At 43.2% G+C, this 23,293-nt stretch overlaps 1 protein-coding gene across 1 annotated transcript; it reads right to left on the reverse strand.

The window, feature by feature from the left end:
- Nucleotides 1-1,318: 1,318 nt before the first annotated feature.
- On the reverse strand, nt 1,319-23,263 carry KIAA1143. Its single transcript, XM_081883084.1, has 3 exons — nt 23,064-23,263; nt 16,364-16,511; nt 1,319-4,193 (listed from the first exon to the last, which is right to left on the reverse strand). Exons 1-3 carry the CDS (start codon nt 23,169-23,171, stop codon nt 3,988-3,990), a joined length of 462 nt encoding a protein of 153 aa, XP_081739210.1. The 5' UTR covers nt 23,172-23,263; the 3' UTR covers nt 1,319-3,987.
- Nucleotides 23,264-23,293: the final 30 nt, after the last annotated feature.

The raw sequence follows: 23,293 nt of genomic DNA on the forward strand, positions 1-23,293 counted from the left end.
AGAGAATTAAAATCTATTAATCTAAAAAAAAAACAAGGAAAAATACAACAAATCTTCCCATTACTTATCTTTCATTAGCTTATTTCCCTGACCTCCTCGCACCTCCCTTTTTTGTATTCTAGGTCAATTATCCATTCCAGCAAATCCTTTCCCTCTTTTCGAATTTTTGTCCTGTAATTTATCTTGATATTAATATAACTTTACTTTCCCTCCTTTCACCAGTTAACAGTCTGTTTTTTCCTAAATCTTTGTAACATTTCTGCTAAAATCACATAAATTCATTCCAACGTCATTCTAACATTCATTAATTTTGCAATGTTTCTGTAAATAGTCTTTAAATTTCTTCCAATCTTCCTCCACCGACTCTTCTCCCTGGTCTCGGATTCTGCCAGTCATTTCCGCCAGTTCCATAATAGTCCATCACCTTCATCTGCCATTCTTCCCGGGTGGGTAGATCTTGTGTCCGGTTTGCAAACTATTTTTGGAAGCCAAACGTCTGACGGAGCTTCCTACAGCCAATCAGAAGTTGTGCTTTTGTTTTGGAAGTTGTTTTGGAACAGACTTCCAGAACAGATTCCGTTTGACTTCCAAGGTACGACTGTATATTGATATATCACAACATCTGAAACAAGGATGGAGCTTTATGTAGAGGCATTGGCTGGCATCATGGTTTTTCCTGCATCATGATTTTTGCATAGCACATAAATACATACACGAATCACAATATATTGCCAGGTCAAAAATTATGAAACCGATTATATGGTCTTCAAACCGGTTTGGGATGATATATATACTGCCCAGCCCTAACTCTAGACAGGTTTTGCTGAAAACTATGCCTGTGTAGGACAGATTAGGATTCAGAACAGACTGGGAGGTTTGCCCCACTCTGAATGCTTTTTTTGTCCCTGCTGAACCGTGTGCAGACAGAGGAAAAGCCACCAAGCCAATAATGAATCTGTTGAAGGCAGATTGTACATGGGGCCGCCCAGCGAAGAAAACAGTAGGCAAGTGGCCTGCATGCTCTGTTCACTGAACCCTGGTAGCACTCTCAAAAAGGACAGATCTTAAATACAATTGCTTACTATGCTCCTAACAACTGGTTCCGCCTATGCAGAATCAGCTCGATGGTTTCTCTCTCTCGCCAGCCCCCTTCCTGCTTTCAAGGTCAATTTAATTCTCTTTGATCTTTTGGGCATCATTCACCACCTTGATAAACACAGCGCTGGAATTACCTTTCAGCTAATGCGAGTTGCTTTGCCGACTGTGTGGGAAAAAATGCACAGGGAGCATTTCTGTGTAGAAAACAGAGTCCAGAGGATTTCTGGCGCACTTCCAGTTCCTTGGAGAGTACATTTATTCATTGGTTAAGCAGGCAAACAGCTATACACTATGGTGATCAGCATAAACAATATTTAATACAGTCACATCCCAGAAACACAGAATTCTCATTGCCCTTTTTCTTCTTCTGGAAGTGCACATTAGTTTTCCTTTTAGTTTAGCAACAGATGGAAGTCTACAATCATGCATATAACCCACCTGCACAATGTGCATACCTGTTTAGGCTCACTATAGCGGTATGGAGTCTATGGATGTTCTGGGAACCCAGTTACCATCAGCCCCAGTCAGTACAGCCAATGGTCTGGGATGATGGGAGTTGTAGTTCAGCAACTTCAGTGTGTGCTTTTGTGTTACGGGTGAGTTCCATCCCACTCCAAATAACCCAACCCACTTCTTCAGCCTGAATCTAAACTGTTTTCTCTCTAACAGAACTCCTCCATCCTTAAAGTTCTTCCCTCCTTTCAGCATGCCATCTCCCATCTCTCTCAAATCCAGGCCCGGTCTCTTACCACGACCTGCAGGCCAAACCTTCTTTTAGACCAAAGCTTCTGATCCATCAACTGTCCCTTATTACTGTATCCTTATTACTTTCAACCCTGCTGAAAAGGGGAAACGGCAGTGGAACCAACCAGGAAGTGTGTGTATATGTAAGCTCCATTTTAGCCAAATCCAAGGGCAGTTCATAAAAACTATTTGTTTATTTGTTTATTTGTCTGCATTAGCAGTTTCTGTAATTGTGGTACAGTGGTACCTCAGGTTCTTGAATGTAATCCTTTCCAGAAGACCGTTCAACTTCTGAAACGTTCGAAAAACCAAGGCGCAAAGGGCTGGCTGGAAGTTCAATTGGAAAAATTGAAAAACACGTTCAACTTCTGAGACGCGTTCAAAAACGGAAGCAATTACTTCCAGGTTTCCAGCGTTCAAAAACTGAAACATTCAGCTCCCAAGACGCTCAAAAACCGAGGTACCACTGTATCTTGGGAAAGCTGCATTTCAGAGATAACCATTCCAATACACAAATTGATCTGCAGAAAGATGGAGCTACTCTTTGGTTTATAAACTATCCAAGAAATCAGTCACTCTTTCTGTCCAGAGGACACCCGGGCACAGAAGGTCATCTCTTCACCATACTCTATTGTACCAAGTGTGTGAGAATGTGTCACATTGTCAGGAGGAGGGTTTGCACATGGCGATGTTATGTGTTGCTGTAGCCCTGGGATATCAGGAAGGGAAGTAAAGGCAGTTGCTACCATCAGCCATTCAGCTGTTGCAGTAGTATGATAACCACAGTGGCCATGGCTAGACAGGCACCAATGATGGTAATTCTGCACCTCCTCTCTTATGAATCCAGGAACTTCAGCGATATGTCGTGCCGACCACATGCAGATATATGCACCCACAAATCCCATATGGGAAGATGCCCGTCATAGATATTTTTCTGAATATCATAGTCGGCATAAGCCTGCTGAATGTCCTTAACTCTGTAACTGGGTGATGTCCCCTTCTCTGGATTAGTGAAATAAATTGAGGAAAATGTGTTGCCTCTCCACAGGGGACATTTGCACATCCTGAGTAGCTTCACAGTCTGCTCCAAGGAGAAAGGATGCTATGCTTAACTGCTGTCACTAAGACACAGGGGGAAGGAGGAAGTGAAATTCAATGGCATAACCATAGTTTGTACTCTTAGTTATCAGAGATGATGTGAGGTCATATAAGAAAGAAGTGGGCTGTACCTAAGCATCTGTCCCGAATGCTTTAGAAACAGGATATCCTTTCTTAAGACTCAGAGTCAGACTGGATAATCCATTCATTGGGGTCTTTTCAGTCTCCATATGTTTGGAGCCTCTGTTACCTTCTAGATTAAAGGATAATCATTTATAATTTGGGGGGAAATACTGCTAAGAAAGTTTAAGTTATAGCCTGGGGAGAAAGAGTTTTATTCTCTCAAGAACAGTGGGTAAAAACTGAATCACAGAAAATAATTTCACGCAGCCATTTAATCGTGGCATTAAAATATCAGCGATACTAAAAACAGCTGTTGCGCCCAGCAACATCGGACCAGCTCCTTGATGAAGCTTTACATTGTTAATCCTGCTACATGTTTTGTAGCAACACACAATCCATTCCTGGTTACAGAACACACTGAACTTCCAAATATTTTTCCACTAAAGGACACTCTGCGGCAGGGTTTCTTCTTTTGAAATCAATATGCCCAGTGTGATCAGAATCCCAGCAATTCTTTCGGTCCTTTGAGATACGACAGACAGCTTTGCCAAAGCAACATTATACATTTTTAGTCCCCAGTAAACAGACCTTACATTCCTCCGTTTGGGTAATCAGGTGTAATTGAGTAAATATGCACATACAGATGTCATCTTTTGACACTAAATTCTTGTGGAAACAGAATAAGGGGACTGGCTGGCAGATAAATCTCTCTGAAAATTTATATGTGCACCAATAAAGATTCCATTATGTGGAATATTAAACTTCTACGGATTTCATTTCCCGCCCCCCCATAGTTTTGTTCAAAGATCTTTCATGACTATAGATGTGCATTTAAATAAAATTAAAAGTCCCATTCCGTGTCTGTTTCCATGGTGCGCTCTTTCTGCCTGTGAGGAAAAACTGTATGTCTATCCAAATCTGCTCCTAATCATCACTCTCGTCTTCATCAAACGAAAGCAAGCTGCTATTTTTTACTTGCTTGGTTGTATTTTGGGAGGTTGGAGAAATCCTCTTTGTCTCTTTTCTCTTCTTACTTGATGTGGCCGTCAAACCGGAGTATTTCTCTTCTGATGAACGCTTAGGAGGTTTCCTAAACATAATCTTTCCATCTCCAGAGTCAGCTTCGTCATCTAGGGTAAGAATGCAAATAGTCCTTTATGTGCACACTCTCGCATCTCCACTTTCCCACCTTCTGAGTTTCAAAAAAGTATGATAATCCCACCGGATAGCTCAAGTATCCTGGGAAAAGGCTGCAGCAGTGCATAAGCTTATTCTGCAGTATCTTCAGGCAAAGGCTGAGAGACACCACAATCTGAAACTCTGTAGAGCTGCTGCAGACAATATTAAAATGAAGTAATGGTCTAAGCCATTATAAGGTAGCCTTCCATCTTTCTCAATATTAATTTGTCTAAATACCCCCCCCCATTCTGTCTTAGTTACACTATAAGTGATGGAAGTCATAACAAGGTCAAGTTGGCCCAGTGATGTGCTGCCACTATAATATGTTGATCTGAGCCACTGCAATGAAATTTCTCAAAATTTCATATATGAAAGCCCAGGATCACCTGACTTCAAAATGAGCAAGAGTGGAAGAAATCTGATGCAACTATCTGAAGGAAACTGGCAAACGTTACAAAGAATCTTCGTAACTAATGTAGTAGGTAAGCACACAGTTAACTTAAATCGTATTCATAAATGAAAATTAAAAAAATAAAACGACCCTAAACTTGAAAGTTTCCTTATTTTTTTCAGGTACTACAGTGGTGCCCCGCAAGACGAACGCCTCGCAAGACGAAAAACCCGCTAGACGAAAGGGTTTTCCGTTTTGGAGGCGCTTCGTAAAACGAATTCCCCTATGGGGTTGCTTCGCAAGACGAAAAAAATCTTGCATCCCCCCGCGGGGTTTTTCCGCTTTTTTCGCCCTTTTCTTAAGCCGCTAAGCCGCTTATCAGCTGTTCCGCTGATAAGCCGCTTAACAGCTGATCGCTGGAAGCCGCTTGACAGCTGTAGCGCTAATCCGCTAAGCTGTCAATGGGCTTGCTTCGCAAGATGAAAAAACCGCTATACGAAGAGCCTCACGGAACGGATTAATTTCGTCTTGCGAGGCACCACTGTATCAGTATGGATGGTATCCAACCAAGCTTAACTACTGTAAGAGCAGACCCACTGAAATTAAGGACTGCCTCTTGCCCGATTTGATAGACTCTGACCTGGAAGGCTAGAGTTCAAATCCCCAAATTGGCCATGAATTTCACCGGGTGAGCTTGGGCCAGTCACCGCCTCTCAGCCTAGCCTACCCCACGGGGTTGTTGTGGGGTTAAAAGTGGAGGGGGAGAACAATGTACGCCACCTTGAGCTCGTTGAAGAAAAGGGCGGGGTATAAATGCAATTAATAAATAAAATAATATAGTTACCACAAACCAGGAAGGGAATCTTGAGAATGTAAAGGGAGGGAGGCTCGTTTAATTTCACTGTACACAGATTGTGCAATGAAAATAAATAAATATATGTTGTTGCTGTTGTTGTTTAATTTAAAAAAATATTTTTATTAAGTACAAATTAGAAAACATACATATTCACAAGAAAAGAAAATACAAAAGAAAAAGAAAATACATCTAACCAAGGGGGAAAAATTAGAGAATATTTTGTCTCTTTTCATATTTACAGTTATTTATACCTCTATAAAATGCTATTCACAATAAAGCAGTGAAATGAAAGATAAGATATCAGAAAAAAAGAAAAAAGAACAAAGAAAAAATAAAGAAGTAAAAGAAATAAAAGGAAAAGATGATGATGATGATGATGATTATTGGAAGGACAGAATATAGCTCATTCACAACAGCCAAATCGTGGTCTGGTCAATACATTGAAACTATGTCATTGTGCACATATAAGGCGTATAACCTACCAAACCCCGCAGCACAGCTTAGGTGAAACCCACAATGAAATAAATGGTGGTTGCATAAGAGGCATTGACTGATGGATTGCCACCACGATGCATAAAGGGCATCATAATGCAGTATGTGAAGGCTAGTAAATGTTGCTTGAGGAAGTCGATGAAGACAAACTCTTGAGACTGGTAATGTGCGAGATGAAGATCATCGGCAAGATGGAAGCATCTCAAAATTGTTTTGCTAGGTTATGAAAGCCAGTGTCATGAATCACAAGCAAAGCCTTATGCTGAGATGGCTTGCAATTCTGATAATTTATAGGTGGCGGAGCTTTGAAAGAAAAATCTAAGCTTCTCCTCGGCAACACATTTTTCTTAACTAAGTAACAGAATGTTTTAAAAATCAATTTTCTAATAGAAACTTGCCAGAAACGCTGTGGCTGATTGATCTTCATTTAATAACTTACTCTGTGCCCTTGCAACACCATTATCTTGAGATTTATAATAACCCACAGCTGTGACGGTACATGGTACCTTTTCCATCAAGGCCGTCATGGAATGCAGTGCAAAGGTGGATTCAATAGGAACAAAGTGGAGGACAGAATGCACTCCTGTCGTAACAATTTACACTATTTAAAACCAGTTTTGGGATCCAAGCAAACTCAGCTATGTATTCTAAGAGTTTCGCATTCAGACCTCAGCAAAGACAAGAGCTCCATTACTGCTCGACGCTGCTGCCTTTTTGAATAAAATAAGGCAGAACAGGTAGGGCAGGAGCGAGCTGGGCTGATGTTCTCTCTTCCTCGCTGCTCTCCCGTACAAGGTCTCGTTTTATGGCTTACTACCCATGGACTTATTTAACTTATATGCAGAATTCATCATGCGAAAGGCTGGGCTGGATGAATCCCTAGCCGGAATTAAGATTGCCGGAAGAAATATCAACAACCTCAGATATGCAGATGACACAACCTTGATGGCAGAAAGTGAGGAGGAATTAAAGAACCTCTTAATGAGGGTGAAAGAGGAGAGCGCAAAATATGGTCTGAAGCTCAGCATCAAAATAACGAAGATCATGGCCACTGGTCCCATCACCTCCTGGCAAATAGAAGGAGAAGAAATGGAGGCAGTGAGAGATTTTACTTTCTTGGGCTCCATCATCACTGCAGATGGTGACAGCAGCCACGAAATTAAAAGACGCCTGCCTCTTGGGAGAAGGGCAATGACGGGCCTAGACAGCATCTTGAGAAGTAGAGACATCACCTTGCCAACAAAGGTTCGTATAGTTAAAGCTATGGTTTTCCCAGTAGTGATGTATGGAAGTGAGAGCTGGACCATAAAGAAGGCTGATCACCGAATAATTGATGCTTTTGATTTATGGTGCTGGAGGAGACTCTTGAGAGTCCCATGGACTGCAAGAAGATCAAACCTCTCCATTCTGAAGGAAATCAGCCCTGAGTGCTCACTGGAAGGACAGATTGTGAAGCTGAGGCCTCATGAGAAGAGAAGACTCCCTGGAGAAGACCCTGATGTTGGGAAAGATGGAGGGCACAAGGAGAAGGGGGCGACAGAGGACGAGATGGTTGGATAGTGTTTTCAAGGTTACCAGCATGAGCTTGACCAAACTGCGGGAGGCAGTGGAGGACAGAGGTGCCTGGCGTTCTCTGGTCCATGGGGTCACGAAGAGTCGGACACGACTAAACGACTAAACAACAACAACCCATGGACTGGCCAAGACACCCACTTCACTACCTGTCCCCATTGAAAGCTGCCAGAACTCCAAACAAAATTAATGGTATACCACAGCTACTATGGCCTCTGCCAGCACTGAGAGAAAGTGGCTGACTTCAAGGGCTGGCAGGAAGAACAGGTGATGAGCAGAAAGTTGACTCAAAAGAAAGCTCATGATCAGGGTGGATTTGATTTAAATCAAATCGATTTAAATCACTAGTCAGTAAGACTTGATTTAAATCTTTTTTTCTTTCCTTTTTTACAGAAAGACTCATTCTTGCTGGTATAATCTTAATATTTACAACTAGATGACGGTTTCATTTTTGGAATAATAAATTTTCAGAGTAGTTTTTACAGTTATATCAAAAATTACTGATTTGGTTATACTATTAGAAATACATAGACAGATAATTATGAAATGATTGTGAGATTTAGTAAGTTAACTGTTTATATTTGGACAACGTTTCTGCTGTACTTTACTGGAAGGAGAAAAAGAATCATTTCCTTAATAACAATTTAAACAATTTGTATAACTAAAACAAGAACATTATAGCATATGTATCCATGTATGTTAACTGATGTGGTTAAACAATTTAAAAAAAAACAACTTTGAGTTTTAGCACACATGAAAAACTTAAAACAAATCCTTATTTCCTGATGAATAGCTTTTGGACTATAATGTAACTTAAATAGAAAACTACGTTTAGAAATATTTTTCCTCCAAAAGCATTTTATTTTAAAAATCCATTTTAAATTTTAAAAAATCCATTCTAAATTTTTAAAAAATCCATTTTTAATTTTTTTAAAAAAAACAACAACATTGATTTTTATCCACCCTGCTCATGATTGTAGACAATGCAGAGCAGACAGACGTCAATGCCTGAGTGCACCATTTTGAGATGGTGGATTTTCTAGATCATATGGTGGTGTGTTAATTAAAGTGGCACTGAGAGATGGTTGATCTTTCTGATGATGTGGGAATCAGAGGGACTAGTATAAATATGCTGTAACAATGTTTTTAATGAAACACACACACACCCAAAAAATCAGACCTTGACTCATAGTTTCTCTACAGAAGAAAAGAAAACCTGCCAGCAGAGAGAGATGAGAGAACTAGGATAGGATACGTTGGCTCACAGAGATCAAAGCCTTTCAATCAACAACACCAACCAATTTTGGGAGCCCTTGACTCCGCTCCACATTGTCAGCAGTGGTGAACTGGGGAATAAATCAGCGAGGAATGACTACAGGTAAAGTCTTATGCAAGCAGTTTGCAGGAAGAATGAGAAAGAGGAGATGAAGTCCTAAATCAGCTTGGCTAACATGTTGAAGGAAAGCAACTTTGATTTGTGAGGGCCTGCAAAAAAAGCAAGAAAGAAAGGATACTTTTCCTTTAGCTAGGAACAAAATACATCTCACCCATTCTGAGATACAAGAGTGATGGATTTCTACCGCATCCTACGGTTGGGCCAATGACCTCCGGAAACTGATGAGCTATCTATCTTGGAAAAGTTCAGAGAGGGATTTGTAAAAGAAACAAATGCTGTTAGAAGCCTGACAACAGCCAAAGCCGGGAATTTGAGAGGAATTGCTTTTTATCGAAAGTGAGCTGACAGTTGTAGGCCAGTGAATGGTTAGGTTTTACAGAAATGAAACAGAAGTTAATTTTGACAGAAAGGGAAATAAAACATTAATAACAACATTAAAACTTTAAGAGATCAGCACAGCTAAGACTGCCCAGGAAGAACATATTTGGAACAAACAGGAAACAAATGTTTTAAAAATAGCTGGCAATGTTACTAGGGACAATGCTAAACAAATGACGTTGTTTAAAATCCTTTAAACAAATACTGTTTGTGTCATTGCCATGGTCCTGGACTAAGAACCTTCAGAGGCTAAACTCTCCAGCAGCAGCTCTAAAGAAGCATCTTACTAGTTTCCTGGTCCTTCCCAAATAAAGTTCTCCACCTTGATGGAAACAGGAAGAAATTCCAACAGTAGAATGGAGAAGGAAATTGACTGAATATGCAGAATTGGACAAATTGACTGGGAAGATTCGATACCAGAAAGACCAAAAGTTTATCGAGGACTGGGGGAAATTTACAGAATATCTGAAAAATATATGTGATGTACAGACAACGCTTGTTGGTTTTGAAGAGACTCTGTGAGATAGTAAGAAATAATGCAAAAAGAGAGTAAGAGGAAAAGGAGTTGGGAAAGGCAATATTATGTTTAGAAATGCGTTAACAAATAGAAATTTTACGAAAGATTGACCGAGAAACTGAGGGAAGTCAAAAAATTGAAGAATGAGTGCAAAATAATTTGTTGACTGTATAAAATTGTTTGGAAAACGAATAAAAATTATTTATTTATTTTTTTAAAAAGTTATCCACCTTGGATTTTGAACCCTGGCCACAAAAACCTGGAGAAGTTCCAGATGATGGGGAACTAACTTCATATTCCTCCAGTGATTAAGAAAGCCTTGGAGAAAGCTTACTGAGAAATGATATACAATGAAATGAAAAGGATGTTCAAAATAACTTTGGGGGGGGATCCCAGAAGCTTTTCTTTTGGGAATTATAGGGACAGAACTACCTAAATTGTATAGAAATTTATTTATGTATGCTACTACAGCAGCAAGAATGCTACTCGCCCAAAAGTGGAAAGAAGAAGTCCCAGCAAAGGAAGAATGGATACAAAAACTTATGGAATATGCAGAAATTGTGGAACTTACCGGAAAATAAGAAATCAAGATAACAAACTTTTTATAAAAGAATGGAAATGGTTTGTTGAATATTTACAGATAAATTGCAAACAGATAAGAACAGTAGCAGGATTATTGTAATAACCTGCAATCTGATAAGTGTATATATTTAAAGTAGATAATTAAATGAGAAAATTACTGTAAATGAATTTGGATATGCGGAAGATATTAAAAAATAAATTTAAGGAACTGCAGAAAGAGGGGGAAGGAAGTCAAACTCTGAATGTTAAATTGATTGTAAAACTAATGAAATGTATACATTTGAAATAAATATAAATAAAAACTTTTTTTTAAAAAAAGAAAGCCTTGGAGAAAGTGGTTTGGGGGGGCGGGGTTCCTGTGGGAGCACTTTGAAGGTATGTAATTGACTCATTAAAGTTCATGGGCATGACCAACTGAGGTCCATTGATTTCTATGTGTCTACCCTGAGTACGACTTAGCTGATTAAAACCCAGCCATTCCAAATGTATCTTTATTATCCACTTTGAATCTTATTAAGACAATTTCAAAAGGGGAAAAGAAAAACCTTGCTTTAAAACAGGTAAATCACAGTTCTATATGCATACACACACAAATTCAGTTCCCAGGATTGTCATTTCCTTGTGTGGGTTCTTCGCAGAAAGTTGATGGGTTGTTGTTTGATATTAAAAATCAAAAAATTACAGTGATGCCTTGGAAGCCGAACGGAATCCATTCCAAAAATCCGTTTGACTTCTAAAACATTCAGAAACCAAGGCGCAGCTTCCAGCTGGCTGCAGGAAGTCACGTTGGACGTTCGGGTTTCAAAGAACATTCGAAAACCGGAACAATCACTTCTGGTTTTCAATCGTTCGGGAGCCAAAACATTCGACTCCCAAGGTGATTGAAAACCAGGGTACGACTGTACTAGGGATCAGATGTAATTATTTCATGTGTCAGGGCATCTTTATATTATATGACAATAAATGCACACATGGTGGGATACTGGTGTGACTGAAAACATGCATCTGTTTCACACTCACATTATGCTTTTTTGGGGGGGTATGCTTTAAAAACTTATATTGTGAAGCCACCCTCTTAACAGTCTATTTCAATAGGGGTACTGTGAGACTGCAAAGGCATCTATACAATCCTCAGTTTCCACAATGCTGTGCAGAACTTAAGAGACACAGCACAGAGCTCAGTTTCTTTCTCCATAATGGAGTCCCATATTAAACGGAGCTTTCTTCCAGGCTTCCTTTGCCTGCCAGCAATTCAAGACAGAAGAGGGAAAGCCATGTAGATCTGTCACCACGGCAGGGCTGAGGGCTCATCAACATGATCTTTACTCACTAACGGCAGAAGACTGAATAGCTTAACTGCAAACCTTTTGGCTTTCTCCAGCACCGACTGTACATGTTCCTCTAGCCACTTATTCAGAAAGGCTTTACTCTAATGTTCCCACTGGTATGGTACCTCACAGTTCTCAGACCACCGGCATCATTAAACTAAATGTGTCTCTCTTTCTCCCCTGAAAAAAGTGTTGAAAGAAAGAGTGATGGAAACCAATCTATTGTCCCAGTGTTGAAAGTCAAGTGGTACACAAGGTTATAGAAATAACAGCAAGTCAGTAGGGCTGCCGATCAGCTACATGTCAGCACAAACTCACAAAGTGCTAAAGCAGCACTTTGGGATGTAGAAAGTGTACTTTGATGCCCAAGCAGATAATGTGTGGCATATGGCTTAAAAAAAAAAAAAACAAGCAAGAGAGAGAGAGAGAGAAACCAAGCAAATTGAACAAGACTAGAATAATATTACAGTTTGAATGAGTAAGGACACTCGCTGCCAAGTTTTTGGACTTGTGCATACATTACGATGTCCCAGAGGCCAGATGTACTAGAAAAGGAGCAGAAAAAATCAATTCTAGAGATTATAATGAATACATGAAAAAGGCATTATACACCAATTACCATTTTCTGCTTCTATGAAATTTTATCTCAGAAAAAATTACCTTTGACAGGACAGTAATTCTCTCTAGGATTCAAGCGGAAGGTTTACAGAAAAATATTGCGCAGAGACAGACTTAAGCTCTTTTCATTTTTAGAAACTAATTTAGCTTCTACCAATAAATTAAGGTTAAGTGAAAATATTTAGATTGTGGCTAAAAACAATTCTGTTAGGAGAGATCCGCTTTATCCTCTGAAAGAAATGTGGTTGATGGTATCACTGCCAAACTGATGTTTGTGTGTTTCTGTCTATCTCCTTTGTGTGCATTGTGAGATATATATATATATATATATATATATATATATATATATATATATATGCAGGTTTTGGTGTCCTCGGGTGTCTTCCCGTGTAAAAGTTGGGGTGTCTAGGCGACGTTTCGACGAGGTCTCACTCGTCATCTTCAGGCTGGTGCTTTCGGCTTCTTGTTACTGGAACAGAGCAGGATCTCAGTGTTTGAGTTCCTATAAATACTGTTGAGGGGGTGTGGTGTATAGCCTCCAATGTTCTGGGCAGAGAGGAAGTTCCCAGGCTAGTGTGCCTTTTCTTCTTTTGTTCCTTAATTACTTGAGGGATATCTTGAGTGATTTCTTGAGTGATATCCTGAGTACCACTTAGGTGGGTCATTAGGTGTGGATTAGTTGCTAAAGTCTTTGTGTCTTGACCTCTTGAACTTTGTGAAGAGTTTTTCTGAGAAGATGGCTGTACTGCACTTAGTTGTGCTCTGGCTTGGCTTCGTGTATAGGGGCGAGCTGTGGTTTTGTGGCCTGTGTCAGCCAGATCTGTGTAGGGATTGCAGGGGGGTGCAGCATCCGGAGGTGCCACCATGGTTTGGCTACTGGATGGTGTCTGTAATTTATCTGTGGAGAGGGTCTGGGTTTGGGTCTGGTGTGGTTGATTGGTGTGGTCTGGTGTGGTTGATATATATGCTTTCGTAGATTTTCACGGGTACAGGAATGCAGGTTTTGGTGTCCTCGGGTGTCTTCCCGTGTAAAAGTTGGGGTGTCTAGGCGACGTTTCGACGAGGTCTCACTCGTCATCTTCAGGCTGGTGCTTTCGGCTTCTTGTTACTGGAACAGAGCAGGATCTCAGTGTTTGAGTTCCTATAAATACTGTTGAGGGGGTGTGGTGTATAGCCTCCAATGTTCTGGGCAGAGAGGAAGTTCCCAGGCTAGTGTGCCTTTTCTTCTTTTGTTCCTTAATTACTTGAGGGATATCTTGAGTGATTTCTTGAGTGATATCCTGAGTACCACTTAGGTGGGTCATTAGGTGTGGATTAGTTGCTAAAGTCTTTGTGTCTTGACTCTTCACAAAGTTCAAGAGGTCAAGACACAAAGACTTTAGCAACTAATCCACACCTAATGACCCACCTAAGTGGTACTCAGGATATCACTCAAGAAATCACTCAAGATATCCCTCAAGTAATTAAGGAACAAAAGAAGAAAAGGCACACTAGCCTGGGAACTTCCTCTCTGCCCAGAACATTGGAGGCTATACACCACACCCCCTCAACAGTATTTATAGGAACTCAAACACTGAGATCCTGCTCTGTTCCAGTAACAAGAAGCCGAAAGCACCAGCCTGAAGATGACGAGTGAGACCTCGTTGAAACGTCGCCTAGACACCCCAACTTTTACACGGGAAGACACCCGAGGACACCAAAACCTGCATATATATATATATATATATATATATATATATATATATATATATATATAAAAACAAGCAGCTGGGGTGTAAGGGGAGAGGTGGTACCTCTGGTGGGGGGGGCACATCATGCTCGTTCTGGGGTAGTTTGTCCACCTTTGATCCTCACCCTGCACTCAGCTCTCACTTGTGGCTCCGAGAAGCTGTCAGCACATTACAGCAGCAGAAGCACATTACAACCCCAGGAAACGGCTTTGACTGGCCAGCTAAACCAGGCGAGGGTAGCTGATGGGTCTCAAACCCTCAGTGAGTTAGGGACTTTCCCTGCATGAAAAGACAGGCTCTGGCGGATTGAGCAGACGAGACGAAGTGCCATTCCAAATGGTCAAGAAGGCAGTTTCTGCGCATGCTGTAGAGGGAAGTGAGGGGCAGATGGGGTTTGTCAATAGGGCAGGTACACCATCTTAGAGAAGGAAAACTCTGATCGTAACCCCCCACTGCCCTGTGGCTGTACTCAATTGTGAGAAAAGCTTCAGAAGTAAACCCTGAGGGTGGTGTCTTGTACACCTCATTCCACCAACTCCTGCAGCCAAGCTGGTGCCAAATGCATTGGTCTGCTTTCCTTTGGACCACATCAGTGAGGTGTCTTGTCATCTAGGCCAGTGTTTTCCAATGGGGGGCCATATGGCCCCCTGGGGGGCTCCAGGATATTCCAAGGGGGGCATAGGTGAAAATTGCATAAATGGGGGACACGAGGCTAGGGGGCCACAGAGGGAAGTGAGAAGGGAGAAATCAATTTTGTTTTTTTTTTAAAATCCTGACCGGCTGGCTATCCGCTTGGCCAATCACAAGCGAGTAAGGGAGCAGCCCACCAGGGCCTAGCACTCCTTTTTGCCATGTGTGTTTTCTTGGAGCAGTCCTGGTTTGTTTCCGGCAGGAGAGGGCGATCACTGAGACTCCCGTTTTGACAAGTAGAGGCCACGATCCAGAACCCCCAGGTCAGGTAAGTGTGGTGGTGGGGCAACAATGGGTAGGGCTGGGCAAGCCAGAGCTGCTTGATAAGATCTTTTTGCACCAGGTCAGTGAGGACCACTTGTTTTTAAAATTTCTCCCAACTGCAGTGGTATCTCGTGTTACGTACTTAATCCGTTCCGGAGGTCCGTTCGTAACCGGGACCACTTGTTTTTAAAATTTCTCCCATATACAATGGTACCTCGTGTTACATACTTAATCCGTTCCGGAGGTCCGTTCGTAACCGGAAACCGCTCGTAACATGAGGCGCGCTTTCGCTAATGGTGCCTCCCACTGCTGCCGCGCCGCCGGAGCACGACTTCCGCTCGCATCCCGGGGCAAAGTTTGCAACAAGGGGCAACTACTTCTGGGTCAGCGGAGCACGTAACCCAAAGCATTTGTTAGGGGTACGGTACGTAACATGAGGTTCCACTGTATACAGAACTCCCTGTGCACCTTTTGGACTGTATATGTAGATCAAATAACTGTTTACAAACAAAACATTTAAATAGCTACCTTTCTACCAGTAGGACAAGAGGGGGCATGGGCGTAGCCAGGATTTTTGTTGGGGGGCAGGCTTTTGTTAATGGGGCATTGTGCCCATGGGGGACACAGGAAGGAAACAAGTTCAGAAGGGGGCCATGGTTGGGAAAAGGTTGGGAAACACTAATCTAGGCAGCCCATGACCTCCATACACGGTGCCCAGGCTTGCACCTTAGAGAGGCCACTTTGGTGCTGCTAACACAGCAAAAACAATGCAGGAGGCAGCAGTTACAAGTTATCTGTCTCTGCAGCCACAGCGAGTGCTGTGAGTCTCCAGCTGTTTGACTTCACCCCGGGAAGCGCACTCCATTGTCCATTGTCCCTCGAGACAGATGAACAGTAAGCAGTTGCCTTAAACGCGGTTATGTCTTTCTGTCCCTTTGCCGTGGCTGTCACGCTTGTGCTGTTAAGTTCCACCTGGCATCTCTAACCTTATTATCTCTAACTAAAGCTAGGAGGAGAGAGAGAAAGCACACCCAAAGGAGCCCCTAGAGAAATGAAGCAGCTGTAATGCAGAAAGGAGAAAGGCAGCAACTTGAAATGGCAAACCAGGGAAATGGGAATTGCTGGCAGTACTGGAAGATCAAGACAGAGAGAGTGCTAGGGAGAGGGGCAATAAGGAATCAAAGTGAGCAGAGCAGGGGGTTGGATAGGCATCGTATCCAAAGTAAATGACAAATTAGAAGGCTGCTTGATAGAAACAGTCCTTCTACTTATTAAAGAATGCTGAACTTAGTATTTACAAAACATACCTGTGGCTTTGGGAGTCTCTTTAACCTCCTTTTTAATCTTCATCACTTCTTCGGCACTCAGGTCCCCTTTTTTCAAAACAATCACCTGTGGCTGTTCATCCTCTTTGTCGCTTCCATCGTCATCGTCATCAGCTGGGAGCTGTTCTCTCTGGAAGAAAGGAGGAAATCTAAGCTACTCAGACGATCATTCCCAAAATAATTTTAAGGTAAGAGAAGGAAGATTAGCAGGCTTCTACTACCATCTGACCAGTTCTTTTGGGTTAAGGAAAAGACAAAACAATAATCGGAATTGGCAGAACATGAAATTATGTCAGGAAGAAGGCTGGCTGGAACAGCTTCTCCCTGTTATATTCTATGTGAGGACTGGAGAACCTCTGGCCCTACAGACATCGTTGGACTGCAACTCCCATCACCAACGATCCCCCAATGATCAGGGTTAAACGGACTTGTAGTTCTGCAACACTTGGAGGGTCAAAGGTTCCTGAGTCTTGCTCTTTCTGAAGGGTCTTCTTTTATATAGTAAAATAATTCTAATAACAACTACATCACCTGAATCCCACACATCATTTAGTTTTATTGTAAGAATGCCACTTTGAGGCAAACCATGCATTTAATTATGTACTATTGTCCAGCAAGTAAGAAACCAATACTTTTCTAATAAAAAGAAAAGGAAAAAACCAAAACTTTCAGACAATTAACAGTCAGTGCAGTCTGGTGTTGGTTAAACATGAAGCGGCATTCAGGTCCTACCTCTGCCGTGAAGTTAGCCCGAGGACAAACTACACCTTCACTGCCTCAGTTCATTTTTCAGTTGTCGATTGGGATAAATAGTGACCTGCCGTTCTAGGTTTTGCTGAGATAAAACATAAAGGCCGAATCCTAAGCAGGAGTAATTCCAATTGAGTGGGTATTGAGGACTGCTGTTTAAAGGACTTTTGAACACACCATGTCACTCTTGTGCCTAATCCTAGCCATTTTCACTGGAAAGTCTTATAGGAATCAATGTTTTTTCCCCAGGTAAGTATGCTTAGGATTGCAGCATTAATTGAAAAGTAGTAGGCAAAAGATGTGTGTGGGAAGCGGGTGGCACTGTGGGTTAAACCGCAGAGCCTAGGACTTGCCGATCAGAAGGTCAGCGGTTCGAATCCCAGCAATGGGCAGTGGCGTAGCGTGGGGGGTGCAGGGGGGGGCCGGCCGCACCGGGCACAACGTCTGGGGGGGGCGCGCTCACACTTGCAGCTCTCTGCCCCTACCTGGCTCACTCACTCTCTCTCACTGCAGTGCTGGCTGTGCGACTCCGATCCGAGCCGCCGGGTCACCGCCCACTGTGGAGGGGGTGGGTGCCAGGCGTGCGGTGCGGAGAGAGAGCGAGGGACTATCTGGGGGAGGGACAGTGCAGCGGCCGCCCAGCGCAGCGCAGCGCGGGAGAGAACCACACCAGACCAGACCAGGCAGCAGCAAGAAGAAGCTGGCAGCGGCGGCAGGTTAGGGGTTAGGGGGCGCAAATTACTTGCCTTGCCCCGGGTTAGGGGGCGCAAATTACTTGCCTTGCCCGGGGTGCTGACAACCCACGCTACGCCACTGGCGATGGGGTGAGCTCCTGTTGCTCAGTCCCTGCTCCTGCCAACCTAGCAGTTCAAAAGCACATCAAAGTGCAAGTAGATAAATAGGTACCGCTTTGGCGGGAAGGTAAATGGCGTTTTCGTGTGCTGCTCTGGTTTGCCAGAAGCGGCTTAGTCATGCTGGCCACGTGACCCGGAAGCTGTACGCCGGCTCCCTCGGCCAGTAAAGCGAGATGAGTGCCGCAACCCCAGAGTCGGTCACGACTGGACCTAATAGTCAGAAGTCCCTTTACCTTTTAGGCAAAAGATGTAATGTTCTTGAGCTGGTTTACAGCTATAGATTCCAAAAATCTTACACAAAACTTGCTTCCAGTTATCAGCTAGAATCAACAGGTAGAATCCAACTGGTGCCCTTGCACTTGCACAAGACCTTTGGATCTAGACGGCTCCACTAACACAACAGGACAGGTGATTTTTGTTGATTTTTACCCTCTACACCTACAACCACGAGAGATGGAGAAAAGCCTTTTCTATCCACTTTCTCCTTGCTGTGCATAATTTTATAAAATTCTACCACGTTCACCTCTTAGTCACCCAAAATGCTGCAACCTTTACTCATAGGGAAGTTGCTCCATTCTCTTGATCATTTTGGTGCCCTTTTCTGAATCTTTTCCAGCTCTACAATATCTTTTTTGAACTGTGCTGACCAGAACTGTACCCAGGGTATCTGAAATGCGGTCACACCACAAGTTTATATAGTGGCACTAGGATATCAACAGCTTTCTTTTCCATTTCTTTCTTAGCAATTCATAACATGGAATTTGCCTTTTTCACAGTTGCCACACACGGGGTTGACATTTTCATGGAGCTATCCACTACAACCCCAAGGTCTCATATTCCTGTCAGCGCCAGCTCAGACCCCATGAGTGTATATATGCCCTTCCGGGAGCCCAATGGGAATCCACCCAATCTTTCTGGAATCCAGTCTAGATTTGCGAATCTGTGATTTTCAAAGACAGCTTATACCGAAAGCAACTCAAATGCTTTCAGATTTCTGTGAAGTGCAACTAGTCAGTCAGCTTGCATCTAAAATACAAAATGTGACAGCTTTTTATCTACGCAAAGCAACCCAGCTTGAAGGTTTGTACTGCTTCTCATTTCTGTAGCCCCAGAACACTCACCAGCGCAGGCAGAATAGGAAAACAATCAAACCTACGAGACATCAAATGCAGAGCTACAAATTGGTTTCCATCACACTGCATGAAACTGTCAGAGAAGCGTTGTTACTAAGGACAAATGGAAATATTACTTTTCCACCTCTTTATCATACTCTGCTGCCTTTTCCCCCTTTGACAATTTGTTCATTAAGAAAGGATCTCGCCTGGTTTGTCCAAACTAAACTTTCTTTCTGTCTATCTATCTATCTATCTATCTATCTATCTATCTATCATCTATCTTGTATACGGCCCTTCACTTGTAGATTTCAAGGCAGTTCACAACATAATATTACATTATAAAAAACCCCAAAATACATAATTAAAAATAAGAACAAAACTCTCATTCAACACATTCAAAAGGGCATCAAATGTCAATCAGTCACAGGCCTGGTTGAAGAGGAATGTTTTTGCCTGGTATAATGAAGGCGCCAGCTGAACCTCCCTGAGGAGAGCATTCCACAAATGGGGAGCCACTGCAGAAAAGGTCTGTCTTGCAAAAGGGCATGGCTGGAAGGCAGGCTGGAACCCTGAACAGGAGCATTCCATACTCCAACGTCTTGCTGCAAGCTCCACGTGCAAAATACTATTTGTTAGATTTTTGCCCTGCAAAGGCAACGTGTATAGGCTTCCCAGAAGGTTTGCTCTGAGACTAGACCCAGACCTGATTAACATCAGCAAGACTGCTGCATGGCTTGAGTCTTTTGGACTATACTTTTGGCTAGAGATAATAATTGTATGCTAATTCACATAGAATCATGAAATTGGAAGAGACCCTAATGATCAGACCTACCCCTGGCAAGGCAAAAATATGCAGCTTTCCCTTATGGGGATCGAACCTGCAACCTTGGAATTATCAGCACCACAGTGAGTGATCCATGCTCTGTCCACACAGTGTGGGGGGGTGGTATGTAACTATACTTTAAAAGACCCACAGGGGAGGGGAGGCAAACCCACCCACCCAATCTTTACTTCCCTGTTCTTTGCTGCTTAAAGCTGCCCCTCCCTGCCTGGCTCCAATACTGGCAAGGGGAAAAAATAAGTAAAGTAGAGAAGCATGGCAGGGTAAGTGTGAGTGGGGGCGTGGCCAAGTTTCACTCCCCTCCACCAATATGCTCCTTTTAAGGGTAAAAAGTTAACTCCTACCCCCGCTTTATAGCCAAAGGGGCAGTCACATGTTTAATAAACATGCACAGGTCTGGAGTGGCTCCAATATTTATTTATTTGGCTTTAATTAATTTATCAACTGCTTCACAACCAAACCAGCATAGTAGACTTCTACAACTGTACAATTATTAATTTCTAGAATGACTTCAACGGAAGACTTCTTCAACAGCCTAAATATTAAAAATATGGAATGCTTCGGGAATTTGTGTGTCACCCTCGTACAGAGCAAGAGAGGCCTACAGAGATTCAATCCAACAAGCTTATTTGCATGCACTCGAGGGCTGGGCAGCGGGGCTTTTCATATCTGTTTTGGGACTGTGTCTCACTCACACGAACCACTTTCAAAGCTCAGTCTTCACCCACTTCTTTCTCAAACAGCTGGTGGCGCAAAGCCCAAGGGCTGCAATGTCAAGAGAGACAAAGAGCCTGGCTATGCATGCAACTCTGACGTAGGCACTTCTCTGGGTTTAGGACCAATTGTTTGAAGCGGTGATGCTTCTGAATGCCAGTTGCTGGAAATCTCAAGTGGGGAAAGGGCTGCTGTGCTCAAGTCATGCTTTGGGGGTTCCCACAGGCATCTGGTTGGCTACAGTGGTACCTCAGGTTACATACGCTTCAGGTTACACACTCCGCTAACCTAGAAATAGTGCTTCAGGTTAAGAACTTTGCTTCAGGATGACAACAGAAATCGTGCTCCAGCGGCGCGGCAGCAGCAGGAGGCCCCATTAGCCAAAGTGGTGCTTCAGGTTAAGAACAGTTTCAGGTTAAGAACGGACCTCCGGAACGAATTAAGTACTTAACCTGAGGTACCACTGTACTGTGGATGACGGATGAGATGTAGTGTTAGAAACTGGGACAGAAAAGGTAGGTGCCAAATGGCTTTGGGGGCCTGGGTTCTGGGTGCCAAAACAGAACGTCTAGTCGCCATGGGGAGGGGGTCAGCAACACTTTTTATTTATTATTTTGACAAGCATGAATTAAGATACAATTCACATAAGTGACACATTGCTAATATGACATTTTAGCAAAATTGTTAATACTGTACATGTTTAATTTGGTGATTACAATAAAAATATTGGTACCAAACTTCAGTTTTCAAAACTGCTCTTTATTGTTAAACACCTTAACATATTGTCTATCCTTAATATATACTTTGAGCCTTCAAAGCACATAAAGGTAAAGGGACCCCTGACCATTAGGTCCAGTCGTGGCCGACTCTGGGGTTGCGGCATTCATCTCGCTTTATTGGCCGAGGGAGCCGGTGTACAGCTTCCGGGTCAAGTGGCCAGCATGACTAAGCCGCTTCTGGCGAACCAGAGCGGCACATGGAAACGCCGTTTACCTTCCCGCTGGAGTGGTACCTATTTATCTACTTGCACTTTGACGTGCTTTCGAACTGCTAGGTTGGCAGGAGCAGGGACCGAGCAATGGGATCTCACCCCGTTGCGGGGATTTGAACCGCCAACCTTCTGATCGGCAAGTCCTAGGCTCTGTGGTTTAACCCACAGCGCCACCCATGTCCCTTTTCAAAGCACATACATTCCAGTAATCCTTGAGTGTCAGCCAGGTTCAAAAAACGGCACCTAGACTTTTTGAGGTGCTCGCAAATGGAGAATCTTTAGATGCAAAATGCTCCTGGCGCCCTGCTAATTTTGGACCCTGGTGAGATGGGCCATTGGTACGATCCTAAAAGCTTATGTTCCTTATGTTCCTATTTAAATTGTAGGCATTTAAATAGTGTGCTTTTTTGTAGGGGAGGGGATCTACCTATAACTTCTGTTATCACATGAAGCACAGGTTAAGGGTTTGACACCAGATCAAAAGCCAGCCATGCCATTCCATGCATGCTAGTTTGGGATCGTTGGTCAAAGTGGCCATTTATGCTGCAAAGTGCAAAGAGTAACATTAATTCAGTTTAGCTTGCACTCCCTCTGCTGTTTGTTTCTGCAAAAACAGCACACCAGTCATTGTGATCAGATCCTTCCTTTCTCAAGAAAGCAGGTATTTTCCTTTCCTATCTTTCCTTTCCTATCTTTCTTGCGCACACTGATGGATTCACTCTGGCTAAAGAATAAAAATGCACTTGGGACTGAAAGATTTGGGATCTCATTAGTTAGGATGTTCCCTAAGAGAAGAGAACAGAATGCAGGGGGAGAAAGATACTCCAGGGAAAGAAAGTTATTCAAGGGGGGAATTTTTATTCAAATAAAAATATTTATTAATACATAAATAAATACACTACATCCTGTATTGATAGTTTTGTCCTGTTATTTCAAATGTTCTATCTTTGCCAAGGTGGGAATCCCTAACTTGTTAGGGAGAGGATCCCTAAGCAAGGATCCAAGTTAGGGGACCCTCTCCAAACGCATGTGTTTGAAACGGTGTGCAAAAGGCCATGTACTCAAGCTTTGGGTCGCTCCAAACTGTGGCATTTCCAGAGGGGCTATCCTGTTAGGCAAAGCTTTGAAGTCACTTCAGCACCAGATCTGGGGGGAAATCGACCCCCCCCAACCGCCCCGCCTTTTGCCAGAACAGAGATGGAAACCCTAATTGGAAGCCGGGTGGAGCACGAGACCCTTTATGCTCAGGGTCGTGGGTTCGAATCCCACTCTGGGCAGAAGATCCCTGCGCTGACTATAGACGACCTCGGTGGGCCCTTCTATGAAGCGCGGAAGGCCGGACACCAGGGCGACCCTCTCGCCGCCTTCCCCCGCCTGGCCAGGGAAGGGCCCCGGGGCGGGCGCTCGTCGCCGTTACCTTGGTGTCCACCGTGGGCCCCTCCCGGTAGCCGACTCGCGCCTTGAAGCGGCTCAGGAAGGCGGGCTCGGCCGGCCGCACGTACGAAACCTGGTTCTTTTTGCTCATGGTGCCGCTGAGGTAAACCTAGGCTTGCGTGAACGCCGAGCGACGTCGCGTCACGTCGCGTCACGCCGACGCCCCGCCCACCCCGCTCCCCGCTATCTTTCTTTCCCTTCCCGCCCTCTCGA

Source organism: Podarcis melisellensis (genome assembly GCF_964234715.1).
Source record: "Podarcis melisellensis genome assembly, chromosome: 12".
Lineage (NCBI taxonomy): Eukaryota > Metazoa > Chordata > Lepidosauria > Squamata > Lacertidae > Podarcis > Podarcis melisellensis.

Bases quoted from the DNA above. Each gene is read 5' to 3' on its own strand.
- KIAA1143 (XM_081883084.1), bottom strand. From the start codon at position 23,171: ATGAGCAAAAAGAACCAGGTTTCGTACGTGCGGCCGGCCGAGCCCGCC. The intron at 16,512-23,063 runs GTAACGGCGACG...CCTTTCTTCCAG, and splicing joins GGCCCACGGTGGACACCAAG to AGAGAACAGCTCCCAGCTGA. The intron at 4,194-16,363 runs GTATGTTTTGTA...TTCTTACCCTAG, and splicing joins AGAGACTCCCAAAGCCACAG to ATGACGAAGCTGACTCTGGA.